The sequence below is a fragment of the Galeopterus variegatus genome, unplaced genomic scaffold (genome assembly GCF_000696425.1).
Source record: "Galeopterus variegatus unplaced genomic scaffold, G_variegatus-3.0.2 Scaffold17206, whole genome shotgun sequence".
Lineage (NCBI taxonomy): Eukaryota > Metazoa > Chordata > Mammalia > Dermoptera > Cynocephalidae > Galeopterus > Galeopterus variegatus.
Genome location: NW_007743317.1, coordinates 3,348 through 20,089, shown reverse-complemented (window position 1 = coordinate 20,089; position 16,742 = coordinate 3,348). Strand labels below are relative to the sequence as shown.

At 34.7% G+C, this 16,742-nt stretch overlaps 1 protein-coding gene across 1 annotated transcript in view; it reads right to left on the bottom strand.

Moving 5' to 3' along the window:
• Positions 1-559: 559 nt before the first annotated feature.
• Positions 560-16,742, bottom strand: part of LOC103582652 (autophagy-related protein 2 homolog B-like) — a gene marked incomplete at both ends in the record, with an annotated part of 19,059 nt that continues 2,876 nt past the window's right edge. The window contains 13 exons of the mRNA XM_008564191.1: positions 560-652; positions 814-920; positions 2,219-2,299; positions 2,464-2,663; positions 3,658-3,808; positions 4,305-4,477; positions 4,986-5,143; positions 9,657-9,799; positions 10,450-10,645; positions 12,454-12,556; positions 14,082-14,355; positions 16,138-16,326; positions 16,450-16,542. Coding sequence (XP_008562413.1) covers positions 560-652; positions 814-920; positions 2,219-2,299; positions 2,464-2,663; positions 3,658-3,808; positions 4,305-4,477; positions 4,986-5,143; positions 9,657-9,799; positions 10,450-10,645; positions 12,454-12,556; positions 14,082-14,355; positions 16,138-16,326; positions 16,450-16,542 — 1,961 coding nt within the window. The remainder of the gene's footprint in view (positions 653-813; positions 921-2,218; positions 2,300-2,463; positions 2,664-3,657; positions 3,809-4,304; positions 4,478-4,985; positions 5,144-9,656; positions 9,800-10,449; positions 10,646-12,453; positions 12,557-14,081; positions 14,356-16,137; positions 16,327-16,449; positions 16,543-16,742) is intronic.

Sequence of the window (16,742 nt, the reverse complement as noted above, 5' to 3'; positions counted from 1 at the left end):
GAGGAAAATAAGATAAAACCAATATATGAAGAACTAAGCTTTAAATATATACCACATGCTCACTATATGCTTAATCTCATCATTCTTTCCAATATAAACATTATCAAAATCATATGCAGTTTCTAACTTACAATTGTCATCTCACATTTTTTTTAACTCACTGTTTGAGTGTTAGGAATATTTAAATGGGGTATAAAATTAGATTAAATCATCTACTCAAATTAATTCTAAATTTCTGGCATTTTTTAAAAAATAGATGCCCAAATTCAGAATTATGAAGTATATCGGGTATTATGAGAAGTTTACCATATGTTCTAAAAAGCAAACTAAGAATTGCAATTAATTTTTTTCACCAAAAATGAAATGCAATAATGAAAAGAGTAGATGGGACAAGTCACCTAAGAAAGAAAAATTGAGTAATTGGATAAAAGGATATGACTATTAGTAAAAGAATGTTAATTTTAACAAAAGATTGACTTTAATAAAATGGTTTAGGTAAACATCAATTAATAAGTTTTAAACAGATATATTTAATACACAATGAAGTTTACACAGGTACCTGAGAGTAGAAGAAGATTTATCCAACGCCACACTACTAGAAACACTGAATGTTTCAACAGTAAGAAGAGATCGGATTGGCAAATGAAGGGGCCTAATACCAAAAAGAAACAACAGAACATCAACTTGATGCACCAACAGAAACTCTCTTAGAAAAGCTTTTGAACCTTAACTCTACTAAGTTATGTATTTTTTTTTAAACTTAGTATATATTTTAAATAATAAAATTTTGTTTTGTTCCATTTGTGAACTTACCTATAGTCAAGCGCACAGCTCCAAAGATGAACATGAAAAGTTGTAAATGAAGTTGGAGGATTATATCCCAAAACAGGTTCATCAGCAATATTCAAGAAGTATAAAATCTATAATCACAAAAATATAAAATGCCCTGCTTTAGAAGAAAAAAAAGTTTTGATATAATATCCTTAATACCAATGTGAAACAAAAAATCTCACAGAAAAAGAAATCATTTAATTGGAAAATCATAATCCTAAGAGAAAAAAAAAATCACCATTTGAAAGGAATTTGTTTCAGAAAGTACTTGTACAAAAAAGGGAGTAACTATGGAAGGTGATGGATTTGTTAACTTGTATGACTACAGTAATCATTTCATGAATGTATTTATCAAAACATCACATTGTGCCCCTTAAATATACTATACAACAAAAATAAATTTGAAAAAAATCACTTGCTAAATTAGAATCTGAAATGAGGAGGCCCATCCAACAATTCAAGTGCTATAGAAGCCTTAGAAAATTATGTTATGAAATTAATAACAAAATATGCATAATATAATTTCACACTATTTTACTTGGAACAATTCTTGAAAAAATACATTTAACTAAAGAATGCTTAGAACTATCAATCTGGTTTCCTATATAACCCATTGTGGTGGTGGGGGGGGGATCTGGTTTTCTATATAACTCACTGCTGGAGAAAGTTCTTTTTCTATAATTTATACCTAGTTCAGTCTGGAAACCAGTCCCTTTCACCAACATCTGTTCTCTCATATTTCTAGTCTAAGCAAATAAGGAGCTTATGCTAAATCTCTCCCTTATAGCCAGCTAATGTTTATACTAACCATCTCTCTACTCCTACTACATAGACAGATAGATATACATCTCCATGTATCCTAAACGTTTTCATGAGAAAAGCACTTTAAAAACATTCAAGTTTTAAAATAATTTGTTATTTTCCCAGCACAATGAAAAAGTTTGTCTTTCAAAGAAACATGAGAAAAAATCATATTGCAATAGTTTTCATTCTCCCATAAAGAAAAGTTAACTTCTTATTCAAAGTTAGCTCTGAAAAATAACCAACTATATTTTGTTAGCATAAAGTTATTTAACTGGAAATTAATTACAGAAATACTGATAAAATGCTTTAAAAAACCAGTGTCATATTGGCCTAGGGAATAATAGGGAAATCATGGCAATTAAGGAACTTCTGGTTATAAAAGCATTAAACACACCATTTATTGCTCCCCTATGCCAGACACTCTACAGGTACTGGAACACAGAGTTCCTTCCCTTTCTTTAATGACACAAAAGACAACTCTGCCATTGAGAGGTTTTAGGGATCATAAGATAAAAATCAAGTACATTCTGAGGTGATAATAATGTTCTAATTAAAATAAATTGATACATAACCGCTCTCTTACCTGCTCATGCCAGCTAAGCCCAGAAGGTAGCATTCGGTGCTGAAGAGTGGCTCCTTTCAGTCCTACGGCAATGAGAAATTCCTATACAGAGCAGTAATACAAAGAACTACAGTTACCACCTATATAATCCTGTAACTCAAAAGTTTTTCCAACAAAATATATTTGTTGCATTTGATGCAATCATTTGTAGCTAGTAATCACATCAATAGCAAGTATTTAATGGTATGAAAGTACAAAACACAAACCTTTGTATTGGACTCTGATTGATCAGACACTATTTTAACTGCAACAGAGAGCATATTCAAACTGTCTCCTCCAACACCATCTGAAGAAGTTCTGTTGAGGCCATCTTCTTCAGAGGAATAAATAGTAGGTTCCAACCAGTGTGGGCGGGTTGAACTAGGTAGTCGTGTTTCTGTAGGAAGAATCACTCCATCTACTATGCCTAGATCCAAATTGAGGTGACAATATTAACAAAATGATTACTTGAAATTAGTGCACAGACCTCTATAATTCAAAACAAAAATCCATGTACTTCCACTGAATATATATAATCCTGGAGGCATGATGACCAAGAACCAGCCTGGCATTAATAATCCATTTCTCTCTGCTAATGTTAGAATAACTGACAGTGTACAACTTAAAAACAAACAAACAAAAAAACCCTAAGATTCTGAAATGCTAGAAAAATTAAATTTAAATAGGAAAAATCTCATAAAAATTAAGAATGTGCAGGTATCTCATGTCTATTCACAAGGTGACTCAGGCAACTGCTCAAAAAATGATAAGCTCTCTATCTGAAGCCAAAAGGAAATATTCCTGAAGCGAGACTAAAGAACATGAAGTCCCATCAACTGATGAATGGATAAGTAAGATGCAGTATATCCATACAATGAATTATTATTTAGAAATAAAAAGGAATGAAGTACTTATAAAACATGTATGAACCTTGAAAACATGTCCAATGAAAAAAGCCAGTCACAAAAGACCATTCATTGTAGGATTCAATTTATATGAAACTTCCAGAATATGCAAATCCATACAGACAGAAAGTAAATAAGTGGTTGCTTAGAGCTAGGGGAGACAGGAGGGCTGGAGGGTTATAGCTAAAGTATATGAAATATCTCAGGGTGATAAAAATGTTCTAAAATTAAAATTGACTCTGGTGGTGGTTGTACAACTCCGAAATACTAAAAACCCTTGAAATGCACACTTTAAATAAATGAATTGTATGGCATATGAATTATATCTCAATAAAGCTATTATAAAATGAACATAAAGTTGACTTCTAATTTACAATAAGTATTACTTTGACAGTAGAATCAGAACCCCCCCCCCAGAGAAAATAATTTCTAATACCAAAGTTCTGTTCTCAATAGATTTTCTTTAGTAAACAAGAAATTTAAACATATCTAAACAGAAGTGAACAATTATCTTACCTTTGTGATACAGACTGAAACTGCTAGAATGAAGGCAAATGTAGTGCTTGTCATCAAAACCTTCATATTTTGTCACACAAAATAATGAACCATTACTGAACTCTAACCAGAATTCACCATGTTTGTTTTCCAGCAGATCTCCATCATCTTGCTAATAAAAAGATCAGAAAAACATAAAAGTCATTATTTAAATGCAGAAAAGTAAGAGTCTCCCTTGGCATGCTGCTTAATTCAGCTCAGGAAAATCTCCTACATCACAGCAAGGCAGTCTAATTCTTGAACCATTCGATATGGTGGTAAAAAGTAATAAATAATTTAAGTGCCACGTAGGAACACTTCTGCCAAATTAATCTTTGTACTGCATTCTTCTTTATAACAGCCAAAGTACTAACTTCCACCCTCAGGAGCAGAATTAACAACTGTTTTCCAAAGGCAGGGCCATACAAAGTTTGATCTGCAATGAAAGCTAAGTTCCCATAGTTGCTGTCATCATGGTGTGCCTCAGAACACTGGTCTCTATCGGTTACTGAAACAACCTCAAACTACTTCAATCACTGGATGTATACTTAAAATAAGATATATTTGGAAAATAAGATTTATGTAAAATAAGATACATTTGGAAAAAACTTTGGATTTGTAAACATTACCTTTACATCTGTGAACACTGCCAATAACCCATGGTTAATATTCAAAAGAACTGAGAGAAAACTCTGTGAATTCTTGTTCTGAGAGTCTGTTTTTTTTTTCCTACGGGAACGATAGTTTGGATCAACGGCAGAAAAATACTGCAAAGTCTCCTCCTCAGATCCACTTTCCTCATCTATGACAAATAAATACACAATTATATGATTCTGATAGCTTATAAAATAAAATAGCAACTTAAAAATTATCAAAAAAAATTATACTCTTATAACCTGCTTATTTTTATAAAGAATATGGCATGACAATAAAAATGTACTTTGTTTTTTTCTTTAGCCCTGAACTTCAATGTGTACATTATCACTCTAAAGGAAACATTTAAGTGATAATGATATTCTCAATATACAGGTATAAATGGGAAAATACTCTTATAAATTACAAAACAAAACAAAAAAACTATAAAATATAGTCACAGGGCTGGCCAGTTAGCATAGTTGGTTAGAGCATGATCTTGTAACACCGAGGTTAAGGGTTTGCTTCCCTGTACTGTACCAGCCAACCAAAAATAAATAAACAAATAAAATAAAAATAGTCAAAGAAACATTTTTGAATCCATAACTGAAAAGATTACTACTTTGTTAATTGATAAAGTAGGCATTTTAATTCAGAATAAATTTAAAATATATTACCATAGTGAACTGTAGATTTAAATGGACTAAAACTATCTTTGCTGAAGGTATTAATCAGTTGACTGGCTACTGAAAGCCCAATACCATAGGAAATATTTTCAAATGTCTCCACCGGTGAAGGAGCTGTTGGCTCCCACAGTAGCAAGTCATTAAAGATCCTATAAAAACAAAAGTTAAAAAATAAATACGTTAACTTGTAGCTCAACTTAAGACAAACTAAAGAATATCCCTTCAAGAGACCACATGAGCAAAAATCTTTTTAAATGATGAAATGGAAATTAGATCCTAAAAAAGAGTTTAAAAAAACAACAATTATGTGCTTTTGGTGGAAAAGTAACTGATATGGCTATAATACATGGCAATGAGAAAGGAATCTGCATAATTAGATACTGAATTAGATACTTGCCTAGTTTTGCCTGTGTTTTATGCAAATTACAAACTCATATTACATATCTAAATATAAAGATGGAAGCTAATTAAAAATAATAACCCACAAAGAAAAAAAGGGAAGACTGTTCACATATACAAGTGAGAGAGTACTTCGTAACGAGAACTGATGATTCATTGTCTCTTTTGATCCTCCCATCAATCCTGGGGCAGCCAGAGGAGAATAAATACTCTCACTTTACACTTGAAGAAACTGCCTCATAAAGGTTAAGTGACCTGCCCAAGGTCACATAGCTAGTTAGGGAAAGAGATGGAACGAGAGTCCAGATTATGTCCAGCTCCCAATTCAGTTTCTTCTCTAGATATAAGGCTTTCTCTCTCTTCAACAGAAAGCATAGCTTCCCTGGGAAGATTCCATGAGATGAAGAATGCACATGGAGCAGGAAATAAGGAGAGGACGACCCTTCTAACTAGCTAGAATAGCCCCATCAGTACTAGTGACCAATGGGGTGAGAGGTGTCACAGCTAGGCTACCACTGCACCTTACTTTCTCAAAGATATATCTGTCACAGGCCGAGCCCGTGGCGCACTCGGGAGAGTGCGGTGCTGGGAGCGCAGCAGTGCTCCCACCGCGGGTTCGGATCCTATATAGGGATGGCCGGTGCACTCACTGGCTGAGCGCGGTGTGGCCGGTCTCAAAAAGGACAAAAAAAAAAAAAAAAGATATATCTGTCACTACTCAGATGCCCTTCTGCCCTAGCCTCCCCTCAGACCCACCTGCTAAGCTTTCAAGAAAACACAAACTTTACAATGTCCTCTAGGAAGCCTTTTGTTAGGTTTGGACCCATAGCATATCCTTCCCACCTACCTATTTCAATCACAGCACCTATAACAGTCTACTTTTTTTCTTCTTTTCCCCTTCCTAGACTGCAAGCCCCCTGAAAGAGGGACTGTGCCCAATCTGTATATGTGCCTTGCCAAGCAGTTGTCACATAGCAGGTACTGACAGCTGACTAGGAAAGGACAAGTGGATGACTCACATGGAAGGACTGCCAAAGCACAGACTCATCGTAAAGCCTAGTGTGAATACCAATCAAGGTGCCAAGCGATGAGGCAGCTCTGTCCTTCCTGTGAGAAGCCACTTGCCAGGCTAATTCCTGAGCTTCTGAAGCCCTAGAAAGTATAAACCAGGACTAAGCACAGTGACTCTTAGGACATTATAATCCCCACCCAAAAAGTCTCTTAATCACTATGTTAAAGATACTGGGATATAGGAATAAAAGATATTACATCTCAGACATACTGACAGCTATGTCCCAAAACTCTGTGGTACAAATTTGGCTTACTACTTCCTGGGCATATTACAGGACAAAGAAACAAAGAGTACAAATATAGATCTTGGTCTAAACTCCTATGTATATAAATAATGAAGGAATAAAATTAAGAATTTTCTTAGGAAATGCTCTTCCTTTACCCTATTCCCTATGAGCATTCTCTTACCTTCACAGTTTAAAGAAAAGCTATTACTTTCAATAAAACCTGGAATTCATGGTATGTGAATTGTAAATGCAAGTTTCATATAATTTTAGTATGTTTTCCTTACTTATATTTTGGTTTAAACACAGCGTGGATACCATTAATGCTATAAAACATTGGATGTTTCTAATATCAAGAAAGAAAACAATGCTTAAGATATTTAAGGACATAATACCATGATTTTGTGTCTATGAGCCTGAAACATAATAGATGCCTAATAAATATTTGATTTAATGAAACAGAATTACTTTTTGTATTATATTCTAAAGGACTTTTGACATAGAAAAAAATCCTTCTGTACCTGACATTGTCTTTCTAAAAAGAGCCAGTAGACCAAGGCACTAAAAAGGATTAAACCAATATTTTAAATGTGTGAAGTAAAGGCATATCTGTTTATAATTCCTTCTCAGAAAAGATTTAAAAATAAAAGAAAAGGATAAAAGAACATTATTAAGACATTTAGTAAAATTTAAATGGGGTAGGAAGATAAGATGGTAGTATATATCAATATTAACTCCCGATTTTGACAGCTAAATTACAGTTATATAGAATGTCCTTGTTTGTGGGAAATACACACTCAAATACTCAAGGTTGAAGGGGCACCAAGTCAGCAAGTTATTCTCAAATGGTTCAGGGGGAAAAAACTCTTTGTACTTGCAAATTTTCTCTAAGTCTGAAAATGTTTGAAAACTGCAAAAATAATATTAATTTGAAAATATAAAGCCAATTATGGGGCAAAGAATTCACACCCTGAGGAAGTGAGACATGAGATTTATATGGTCCACAGAGTGAGGGAGCACTTCAGTATTTATGTAATTCCAGGGGCCGGAGACACCAGGAAGTGGGCAGAATAAGAACAGAAACTCTCCTAAGCAACTCCCATGTAACCAACTACCCAGATTAATAGATAGTCTAGTTTCCTAATTTAAGGAATCAACTACCCAGTTACCCCCAACTGTTATAATGATGGATGTCCCCATTGTGCTATCTGCTTGCTGCTGGCAAACCACTCTCTAGCATATCTGGGAAATTCTGCTCCTATCAGTTCAGTTATATAGTTTATATATTCACCATGGATTGATTGTGTTTGGCCTCAAATTTCCTTGTATTTATTACTGTAAGTACAGTTTAATTAAATACTTTACTGATTAATTTTAAGTATGTAGTCTGGGGTGAAAAAAATCTTAAAAACCTACAAGGATTCTGCACTCAGATCACTTGGAAAAAAAATTGTTTTTTGTTTTACTTTTTAAAAAACAGAACTAAAAATTGTAGACAATGCTTCTTGGTATACTTTATGCAAAAAAGATAAGGTGGGTCTAATCGTCAGCTCATACTCAAAGGAAAGACCTTGCCCTATATTTTAAAAACAATTGGTAAATGAATATACATTTATAAATTGAATGTTTAAGGTATGTATTACTGTTCTTGATATTCTCATTTAACCAAAAACAACCTGCTCAATCAATGTAGAAAGAGAAAGAAATCGGTCAAGCCCTTCTGATGTCTGGGCTGGGCCTTGAACAAGTCCTTTCATTTCCCTCAGTCTTAGCCCTATATGTGAATCAGCTCTTAGCAGACATCCCTCAACTATAAAATAAAGAGCTCAGAGACCAGTGGTTCCCAAACTATAGATCATGTGTAAACAAACACCAATAGTGAAACCCCTCTAAGGTGAATTTACAAATTATCTGCTACTACTGATAATGTATGTATTTAATGTGGGCCCTGGAATCTTTCCTGGAACTTAATTTTCTAATTCTAAGACCAACATTCAATGATAATCAGTGAGAAGACCCAGAATTTATTATTAGCAGTTAAGGAATAAAGGCCCAGGGATATCTGATACCAAGCAAACCTACAGCAGAAGCAACAGTTTGGAGATTTTGAAGATTAACAGAAATTAGAATAATCTGTTTACATGGGAGAAGCTAGAGATAATAAACTCTAAGAAATTCTTTTTTTAGAAATCCATATGACCATCTTTCAGGCATGCTATAGAAGAGATCCCTCGGTGGGTGGAAACTATAACAATGAGAGATGACTACTAAGTGCTTATTATATGCCAGACACTGTTCTCAGAACAGAGTTAATCCTCCCAGTAACGCTGTGAGACAAACACGAGTATCCTCTCCATTTTATAGATGAGGAAATGGGAGCTTATGGAAGCTACGGAAATTGTCCAAGGTCACCAGTGTATGACCTAGAATTCCACTTATTTCAACATATTTGCTTGAAGAGGTATTTAAATATAATAAACTTAAATTTTTGTACACAAGTTTATAGGTTTGAGTTCAGAATTCCTAAAAGATGCCTTTTTGAATTCTGAGAAAAGATGCTCTTTGTACAATGACTCTAGGATTCTGACCCTACTCCAGTATCTGCTGGCCCTCTATACATGTACCTCCTAACTCTTTTCATGTCACCACACGTGTACAAAAGAAAGCACTTGCTCATTAATTAACCTGCAGTAAACTGACAGGGCAACCAGCCAACCTGCAGGCTGAGGGAAAAAATATCTCACACAGCAGTAACCCAGGCACCAGACACACTGGTTAGGAAATTCTGCTACCACAATAGCACGTCATAATGGTAATAGTTCTATATTCACCATCAACACCATACAAAGTACACTGAGATGACAGATAATATTAATGCAAGGAAAGAAAAGGAGGAAGGGGAGAAACAGGGAGGCAGGTACACAGAAAGTCTGATTCCAAAGACCCAACTAAATGTGTTTTAACTCACCTATTATAAAGCTTCTCATAAAAGCTTTTACTAGGTAGTGTTATATGAATATTTGGTAACGTAAGTTCCAGCACATAGTGAGAATTGCTGATTGCTTTATCCTGAAACTCTGTCATTTCTACAGGGTCTCCTGGCATCACCATCTAAAACACAATAGTTTAGTGCAGAAAAAGGAATAAAATAACTATTTTATGTTTAAAACAGTAGTAGCATCTTAACCTACCCATAGGACTTGGTATGTGAGCAAATAAATAAGCACATAATACTTAACTGGGAAAAATATACAGCAAAAAAATAAACAAACAGATATCGTTCAATCTCGGAGTTAAAAACCCAGCAAACACATTATACAAAGCATTGTTTAAAAGATCAAGAATTAGGGGCCAGCCCGGTGGCGCACTGGATAGTGCGCCGCTTGGGAAGCGCGGCAGCGCTCTCATTGTTTAAAAGATCAAGAATTAGCGGCCAGCCCGGTGGCGCACTGGATAGTGCGCCGCTTGGGAAGCGCGGCAGCGCTCCCGCCCGAGGGTTCGGATCCCACATACAGACCGGTTCCCGCTCACTGGCTGAGCGAGGCGCGGGAGCAACGCCGAGGGCTGCGATCCCGTTGCCGGTCCCTGGTCCGGTACGGGGGCAAGACTGAGGGTTGCGATCCGTTGCCGGACACGGAAAAAAGACAAAAGATAAAAAAAAATAAAAAAAATAAAAAAAAAAAAGATCAAGAATTAAAACCGTTGCTATATGACAGAGGAGAGCAGTATCCATTAGTTGCTTGCTCACATTTTTATTTTACCTGTTCATTTTCAAACATTACTCTACGAGAAGAAAAAGGAGATGGAGCCGGTCTTCTCAGATCACAAACATCTTTCAGGGAATGAGCACCTCCTTCCTCTTCTTCCTGGTAGTGACCATCATTTTCTTCTTCTTCCTCAGCTGCTATTCTCTCCAAAATTGAATGCATAGCTGGTGGATTTACTTTCAGTACAATTCTGATAGCAAAGACAATAAACAAAAAAAGAATCAAGATCTAAGCATAAACAGCAAAATTTTAACTTTTGTTCAAATTAATGCAAAGACCACTGATTAAATCTTAATGATAGGATTACACTTCTCTACAAAGTCTAATTATGTCTAATGTAACACACTTATAAACACGTTGTAATCTTCAAAGTGTGAAACTAAGACAAGTAAATAACAGGATATTAACATTTTTCCTGTGCAGACCAGTCCTCCCAACACGCTCAAAAAATTATACTTGGCTAGCTGAAAGTCTGACCTATTGTGGGCCAAAGGTTATTTTTAAATTCCATCAACCTCCAACAAACTTTACCTTAGAATTCTAGTTATCATTAAACCAAATCCTCTCACATACAGTCTGTTCAGCTATAATGGAATACTTGCCTATCCAAGTAACCTCATATTATATAAATTGTCCAAATGGCAAAAGGAGAAATTGATCAGGGAATAGTTTCAGAACTGCAACAGCAAAGTTATCTCTTTCTCCAGGAATTCCAATAATAAAGGGCTTGTGCTATTTGATATTTTGTACTTACATATCCTAAAAATCACTGAGCTAATGCAGCCTTTGACTACAAAAGCTAATGAGCTTTTACTCCAGAGTATTACCATTTCTTTCCTAATCTTCTGCAGAACATGACTAGCACAGGCTTTTTATCCTCCTTTTTATCACCATATTAATCCACTATTATTATGAGGCAGGGAACCCTCAAACAAAACAGCTGTGCTGCATCTATAAACACTTTTTTCCCCACTAAGTAGGTAGTCCCATTTGGTTCTAGTAAACTACCACAAACTGTTGCCTAATTTTTATATACCCTAATGTAAATTGTGCTTCTAAATTACTAAATTGAAGTAGATCCAATTCTTCCGATGAAAAATCATGCTTATTATCAGGCATAGATTGCTAAAGCCTGTCCTAAAACTCTGACAGGTCTAACATATAGCAGAGAGAAAGTGTAAAAGAAGGCAAGCAGAGAAATAGCATAAAAAGGATCATTTAAATTCTTAGAGAACTTCCAAATAGTTTTCAATATAATAATGGATTGTTATTTCATGTAAACTAAGTTATTTTAAATATGATCCAAGCTCACTATCAGGTTAATATAATTTATGGAATGACTTATCTTGTCTAAGAAATCCTAGAGCAGTGGTTCTCAAAGTCCAGCTGCATACTGGAATCCCCTGGTATAACTTCAAACATACACTTATGCTCAGGACCTATCCCAGAATCTCAGGGTGGGGCTCAAGAATCAGTATTTTGTAAAAGCTCCCCAGATTTAAAACACATTGTCCTCTCCTAAAGCAATCACTGATTATAAAATTCATTTGACAATTAACTACATGGTGCCTTATGATATCCCTTCTACTGTAGCCTTGAAGTACTTTAAAAATGGTTAATGATTCTTCTGTCCTTCTAATTAGACTAAGTAACTGGAGACCACAGAACACATTTTATACTTCTTTCTATCTCTCACAATATCTAACACACACTTTTCATAGAGTAGTGCTCAACATTTATTTTTTATTTGATTTGTCCGTCTTCCTCTGGGTTCTCTCATCAAGGCTGGATGTTTTTAGCTTAAATAAACATATACAACATTAAGTTCTACAGCATTTATTCATTTGTTCCTGTTTCATGGGTACATGGGGTAGACAGGATGGGTAGATAATTTAAAGGGGCTGTTTTGTGTTAATAGCCAAAGTGTTGGTTAAAAGGACTATAGTACTTTATTTTTGAAAGGAAAATACCATTAAACCCATACATTTGTTCACTCACCGTGGCCAGTCAAAGTCATCTGATGATGTTGTATCTCCATCTATTCTGCTAGACACGTGGAAAAACTTAACAGATGGTTCTCCTTTCTCTTCCTGGAATGACCCTAATAAAACAAGACTGATTTACTGAAATACATTTCTTATCAAGTGGTTAAAAAAAAAAAAAAAAAAAAAAAAAGATCTTTCTTCTTTGAAGGAGCAAAGATCCTGTCAATCAGGGAGATATGCAACATTAAGTTCTACAGCATTTATTCATTTGTTCCTGTTTCGCAAGTACATGGGGTAGACAGGATGGTTATAATTTAAAGATGCTGTTTTGCGTTCAAACTCAAATAGTTAAATACCAACGTTTGACGTATATGGTGCAAAAACATGACATAGTAAATACAGCAGTTACCACTTACTGAGTGCTATTAATGATTAATTCTTCGTAAAAGAAAAATTTATGCAGTTAATCTACCACAAGAAATATAAATACATTTATTGTGTACTTTATACCAAGCACTGTAAGAACTACCTCTATTCAAAATAATGCTATACAGGGGCCGGCCCGTGGCTCACTCGGTAGAGTGCGGTGCTAATAACACCAAGGCCCCGGGTTTGGATCCCACATAGGGATGGCCGGTTCGCTCACTGGCTGAGCGTGGTGCCGACAAAATAATGCTATACATGTTTTTTCATTTCATTTTACAAATAAAGATTGGCTTTCCTCCAGAAAGAGATTCTTGCCACTGGAGATAAGGAATGATCAGATAACAGCTAAAGGCCCTTTCATGAAGTCATAATTGGCAAAAGTCAATTTTAAATATCTCTAAAGATATGTAAAACTCAGAACAAGGGAAGGGAAACTTTTGCAGCCTATTCCCAGAGAGGGGGTGGCAGTCGGGGACTGGAGTATGGTGGCAGAGGGAGGGTGCTATGGCAGAGGCAGGTGGCTTAGGAACCACAGAGTGTAAGATCTTCCAGAGTTCTTCATGGACTTGATTCACTCTACATTTATGCGCATTCCCTTCATTAGCTGACAAAAACAAAGTAATACAGGAAAACTCAAAACAAGCTTTACAAAGAAAAGCCATTAGAGATTAGTTAGTATAATGGTGGAAAGCTCAAGCTCTAGGGTCATATTTGGGTTCAAATCATTACTCTGCCATTTACTACAACAAGAACTTAAAAGATACCTCCTTCTAACTCCACAGATTTTCTCACCTATTAAATTATCAAAATAATTGGAAAAAATAAGTGTATGGTGATTATGATGATTTAAGGAAACAAGATAATGTATGTGAAGTGCTTAGCACAGTACCTAATACATACTGGCACTCAACAAATCCTGGCTGTTATCAGCCATACAACAAATAAGTGGTAGGGGATGATAAAAATGTAGGATAAAGCACTAAATTCCCCTGCAGAGAATAAGTATTTTAACAAAGTGAATAAATCATCATGTTTAATAATTTTTTTAAAAACTGACTTATATCATATATTTGTATACAATACTGGAAAAAATGGGCTCTTATTTTCTAAAATAATGTTAATTTTATTATGGGCTATCAGACACTTTCATGATGTAAGATGCAGTAGCAGCTTTTGTATCTAGTCTGGCTCTTTTATAAACACATTCAATCTTACCAATTAGTTCTCTAAAGGTAAGTTCCAACTTAATTTGTTCTGGAGTTGATCCTCCTATAAATTCAGTCTTAAATTCTAGATCTGTGAATGCTAAATGAAGGATCTCCTTCTGAAGCGACTTCTTAAACCACGGTCCTCTTTCTTGATCTGATCGAAGATCAGGTATTGGGAAGCGTACAGACAGATTTAATGCTGGTGTGGCAACTTGTATTGATATCCGACAATTTGCAGGATTATGTGAATCATCTAAGAATACTTCAGTGAAAGCCTTGTGCTAAAACACAAAACAACAAAAATATGCCAAAATATTAAATAAATAAGCATAAATAATGTAAATTAGTATTCTACATTACAATATGTGCAATCACTACTTCCCCATTCAGTATAATGCATTAAAATACAACTCAAAATAACTACTACCACATTAATTTAGTGTAATGAAATTTTATAATGCAACAACTATTGGCAAAAGTCGTAACTACTGGCAAAAGTTAAACCCTGATATAAAAAAAACAAAAATAAATCAAAATACAAACTGAATCCAAGTGAAGACAGACGTGCTTACAGAGGCATATATACCTTATTAAAAACTAAAGCAATAGCATATAAATTAGCCTATGAAAATATTCAATATGGTTAAAAATCATCATAGTATCCAACATTCAATTTGAAGGATTTATCTGCCAATATGCTACTTTAAAGAGATTCTATGTGAAAACAGATTAATTATATGAAATACAAAGGCCCACCTCTGACTCATCTTTGTATTTCCAGGACTAAGCCCAGAGCCTGGCACATCATAGGTTTTAAACAAGTATTCACTAAATAACTCTCCCTGAGCTCTTATCCAATCCAAGGACATGATCCCATCAAATGGCTCTTAAAAACCAAAAACATGTACACTATTTACCCAAAGCCATGTTATAATAAAAGGGTCAAAGAACATGCCATTCAAACAGAAGTCCAATTCTAATTTTTCTCTAAAATGTATTAAAACTAATAAAGCTTTAGTCCACTATAGGTGGTAACATTCCTTAATTTCTTGAATCAGTCTCTAACCTACTAGATTAGAAAGTTCTTTTCTTATGCTAGACTTGGATTTTTTTTTTTTTTTAACATACACTTACTCAAATTTAATATCCATGTAAATGTCATCTGCCATATATATATATTTGGTGGCTAGCCCGTGTGGGGATCTGAACCTGTGACCTTGGTGTTATAATACCATGCTCTAACCAGCTGAGCTAACCAGCCAACCTAGACTTGGGTTTTTTGTTTTGTTTTGTTTTTAATTTTTATTTTGTCAATATACAATGTAGTTGATTATTATGTAGACTTGGGTTTTTAANTTTAATTTTTATTTTGTCAATATACAATGTAGTTGATTATTATGTAGACTTGGGTTTTTAACAAAGCTATTCTCTCTCTCCCCTATTTGACTTTCTAATACTAACGCCCACCCTCAGGCAAAAATAAAACAAGAGATTAAACCATCACCCCAATACATCTATGGCTAATGGCAAACACAGAGACTAGCCACAGACCACAATCAAGCCTACCAATTGGCATATTTCTATCCACTCATTTTCTATACATCAAGTTTACTTACACAGCTGTAATAAAATTTATGTGGTATAATATATTCTACTTTTTCACTTAATACTTCTTGATGCGCCTTCTTCATGTTGCTACACCATTTAATAACCATCATTTAAAATAGCCATTTAGGGGCTGGTTGGAGTGTGGTGCTAATAACACCACAGTCCAGGGTTCAATCCCTGTACCAGTCAGCCACCAAAAAAAATTTTTTAAAATAAATAAAATAGTCACATAAAATTTCATTCAGTATATTATCAAAACTTATTTAGCTAGTCTACTGTCAAGACATAAAAAATGTCTATATTTTTTCCATTATTACAAATAATGCTGTTTTAATAATATATAAATAATATATCCTTTTTAATCTATTAGGAATACTGAAGCTCAGAAATTATCCCAATAAGCCTGGCAGCTAACTATAATTATGATTAGCATCCATAATTTTTTTAATACTTACCAGACTAATATGCTTATTATATGAAGTATACATGTGAGATGCCATCATCTCTACTGTAGTAAGTTTTTGTGGTTGAAGCAAGGAATTTAACCTGTCCACAATACTGATATCCAGTTCACAACACACTGGGTTTAATTTAATTTGTAATTCTGCCTTCTGAGGAACTGAACTAAGTCTTGCTTGATTGCCCTTAAAAAAGAAAGAATTCAATCACTAACAATACTATAAAATTAGGTTAAAACTTTACAATTGTGATATAATATATATCAGATGGAAATTCACAGGTGGTAATTATACAAAAAGATCTCTTACTTGGGGTCCTCTAGTCTCAGAATGCTTATAATGAAGCTGAAGACACACAGGGGGATGGGAATCAGTTCCTTCTTTGGAATGGAACATTAAAAGCTTAAAAGCAAAGATGAAGATAAATTAAATATAAGATAGTAAGTTAAACATAATCACATGAATTAATATAAGTGCCAGTATAATAGTGGGAAGAGCTTTTTGAAATCAGAAATGCTGGGCCGGCCTGTGGCTCACTTGGGAGAATGCAGTGCTGATAATACCAACGCTGCGGGTTTGGATCCCTAGATATAGGGATGGCC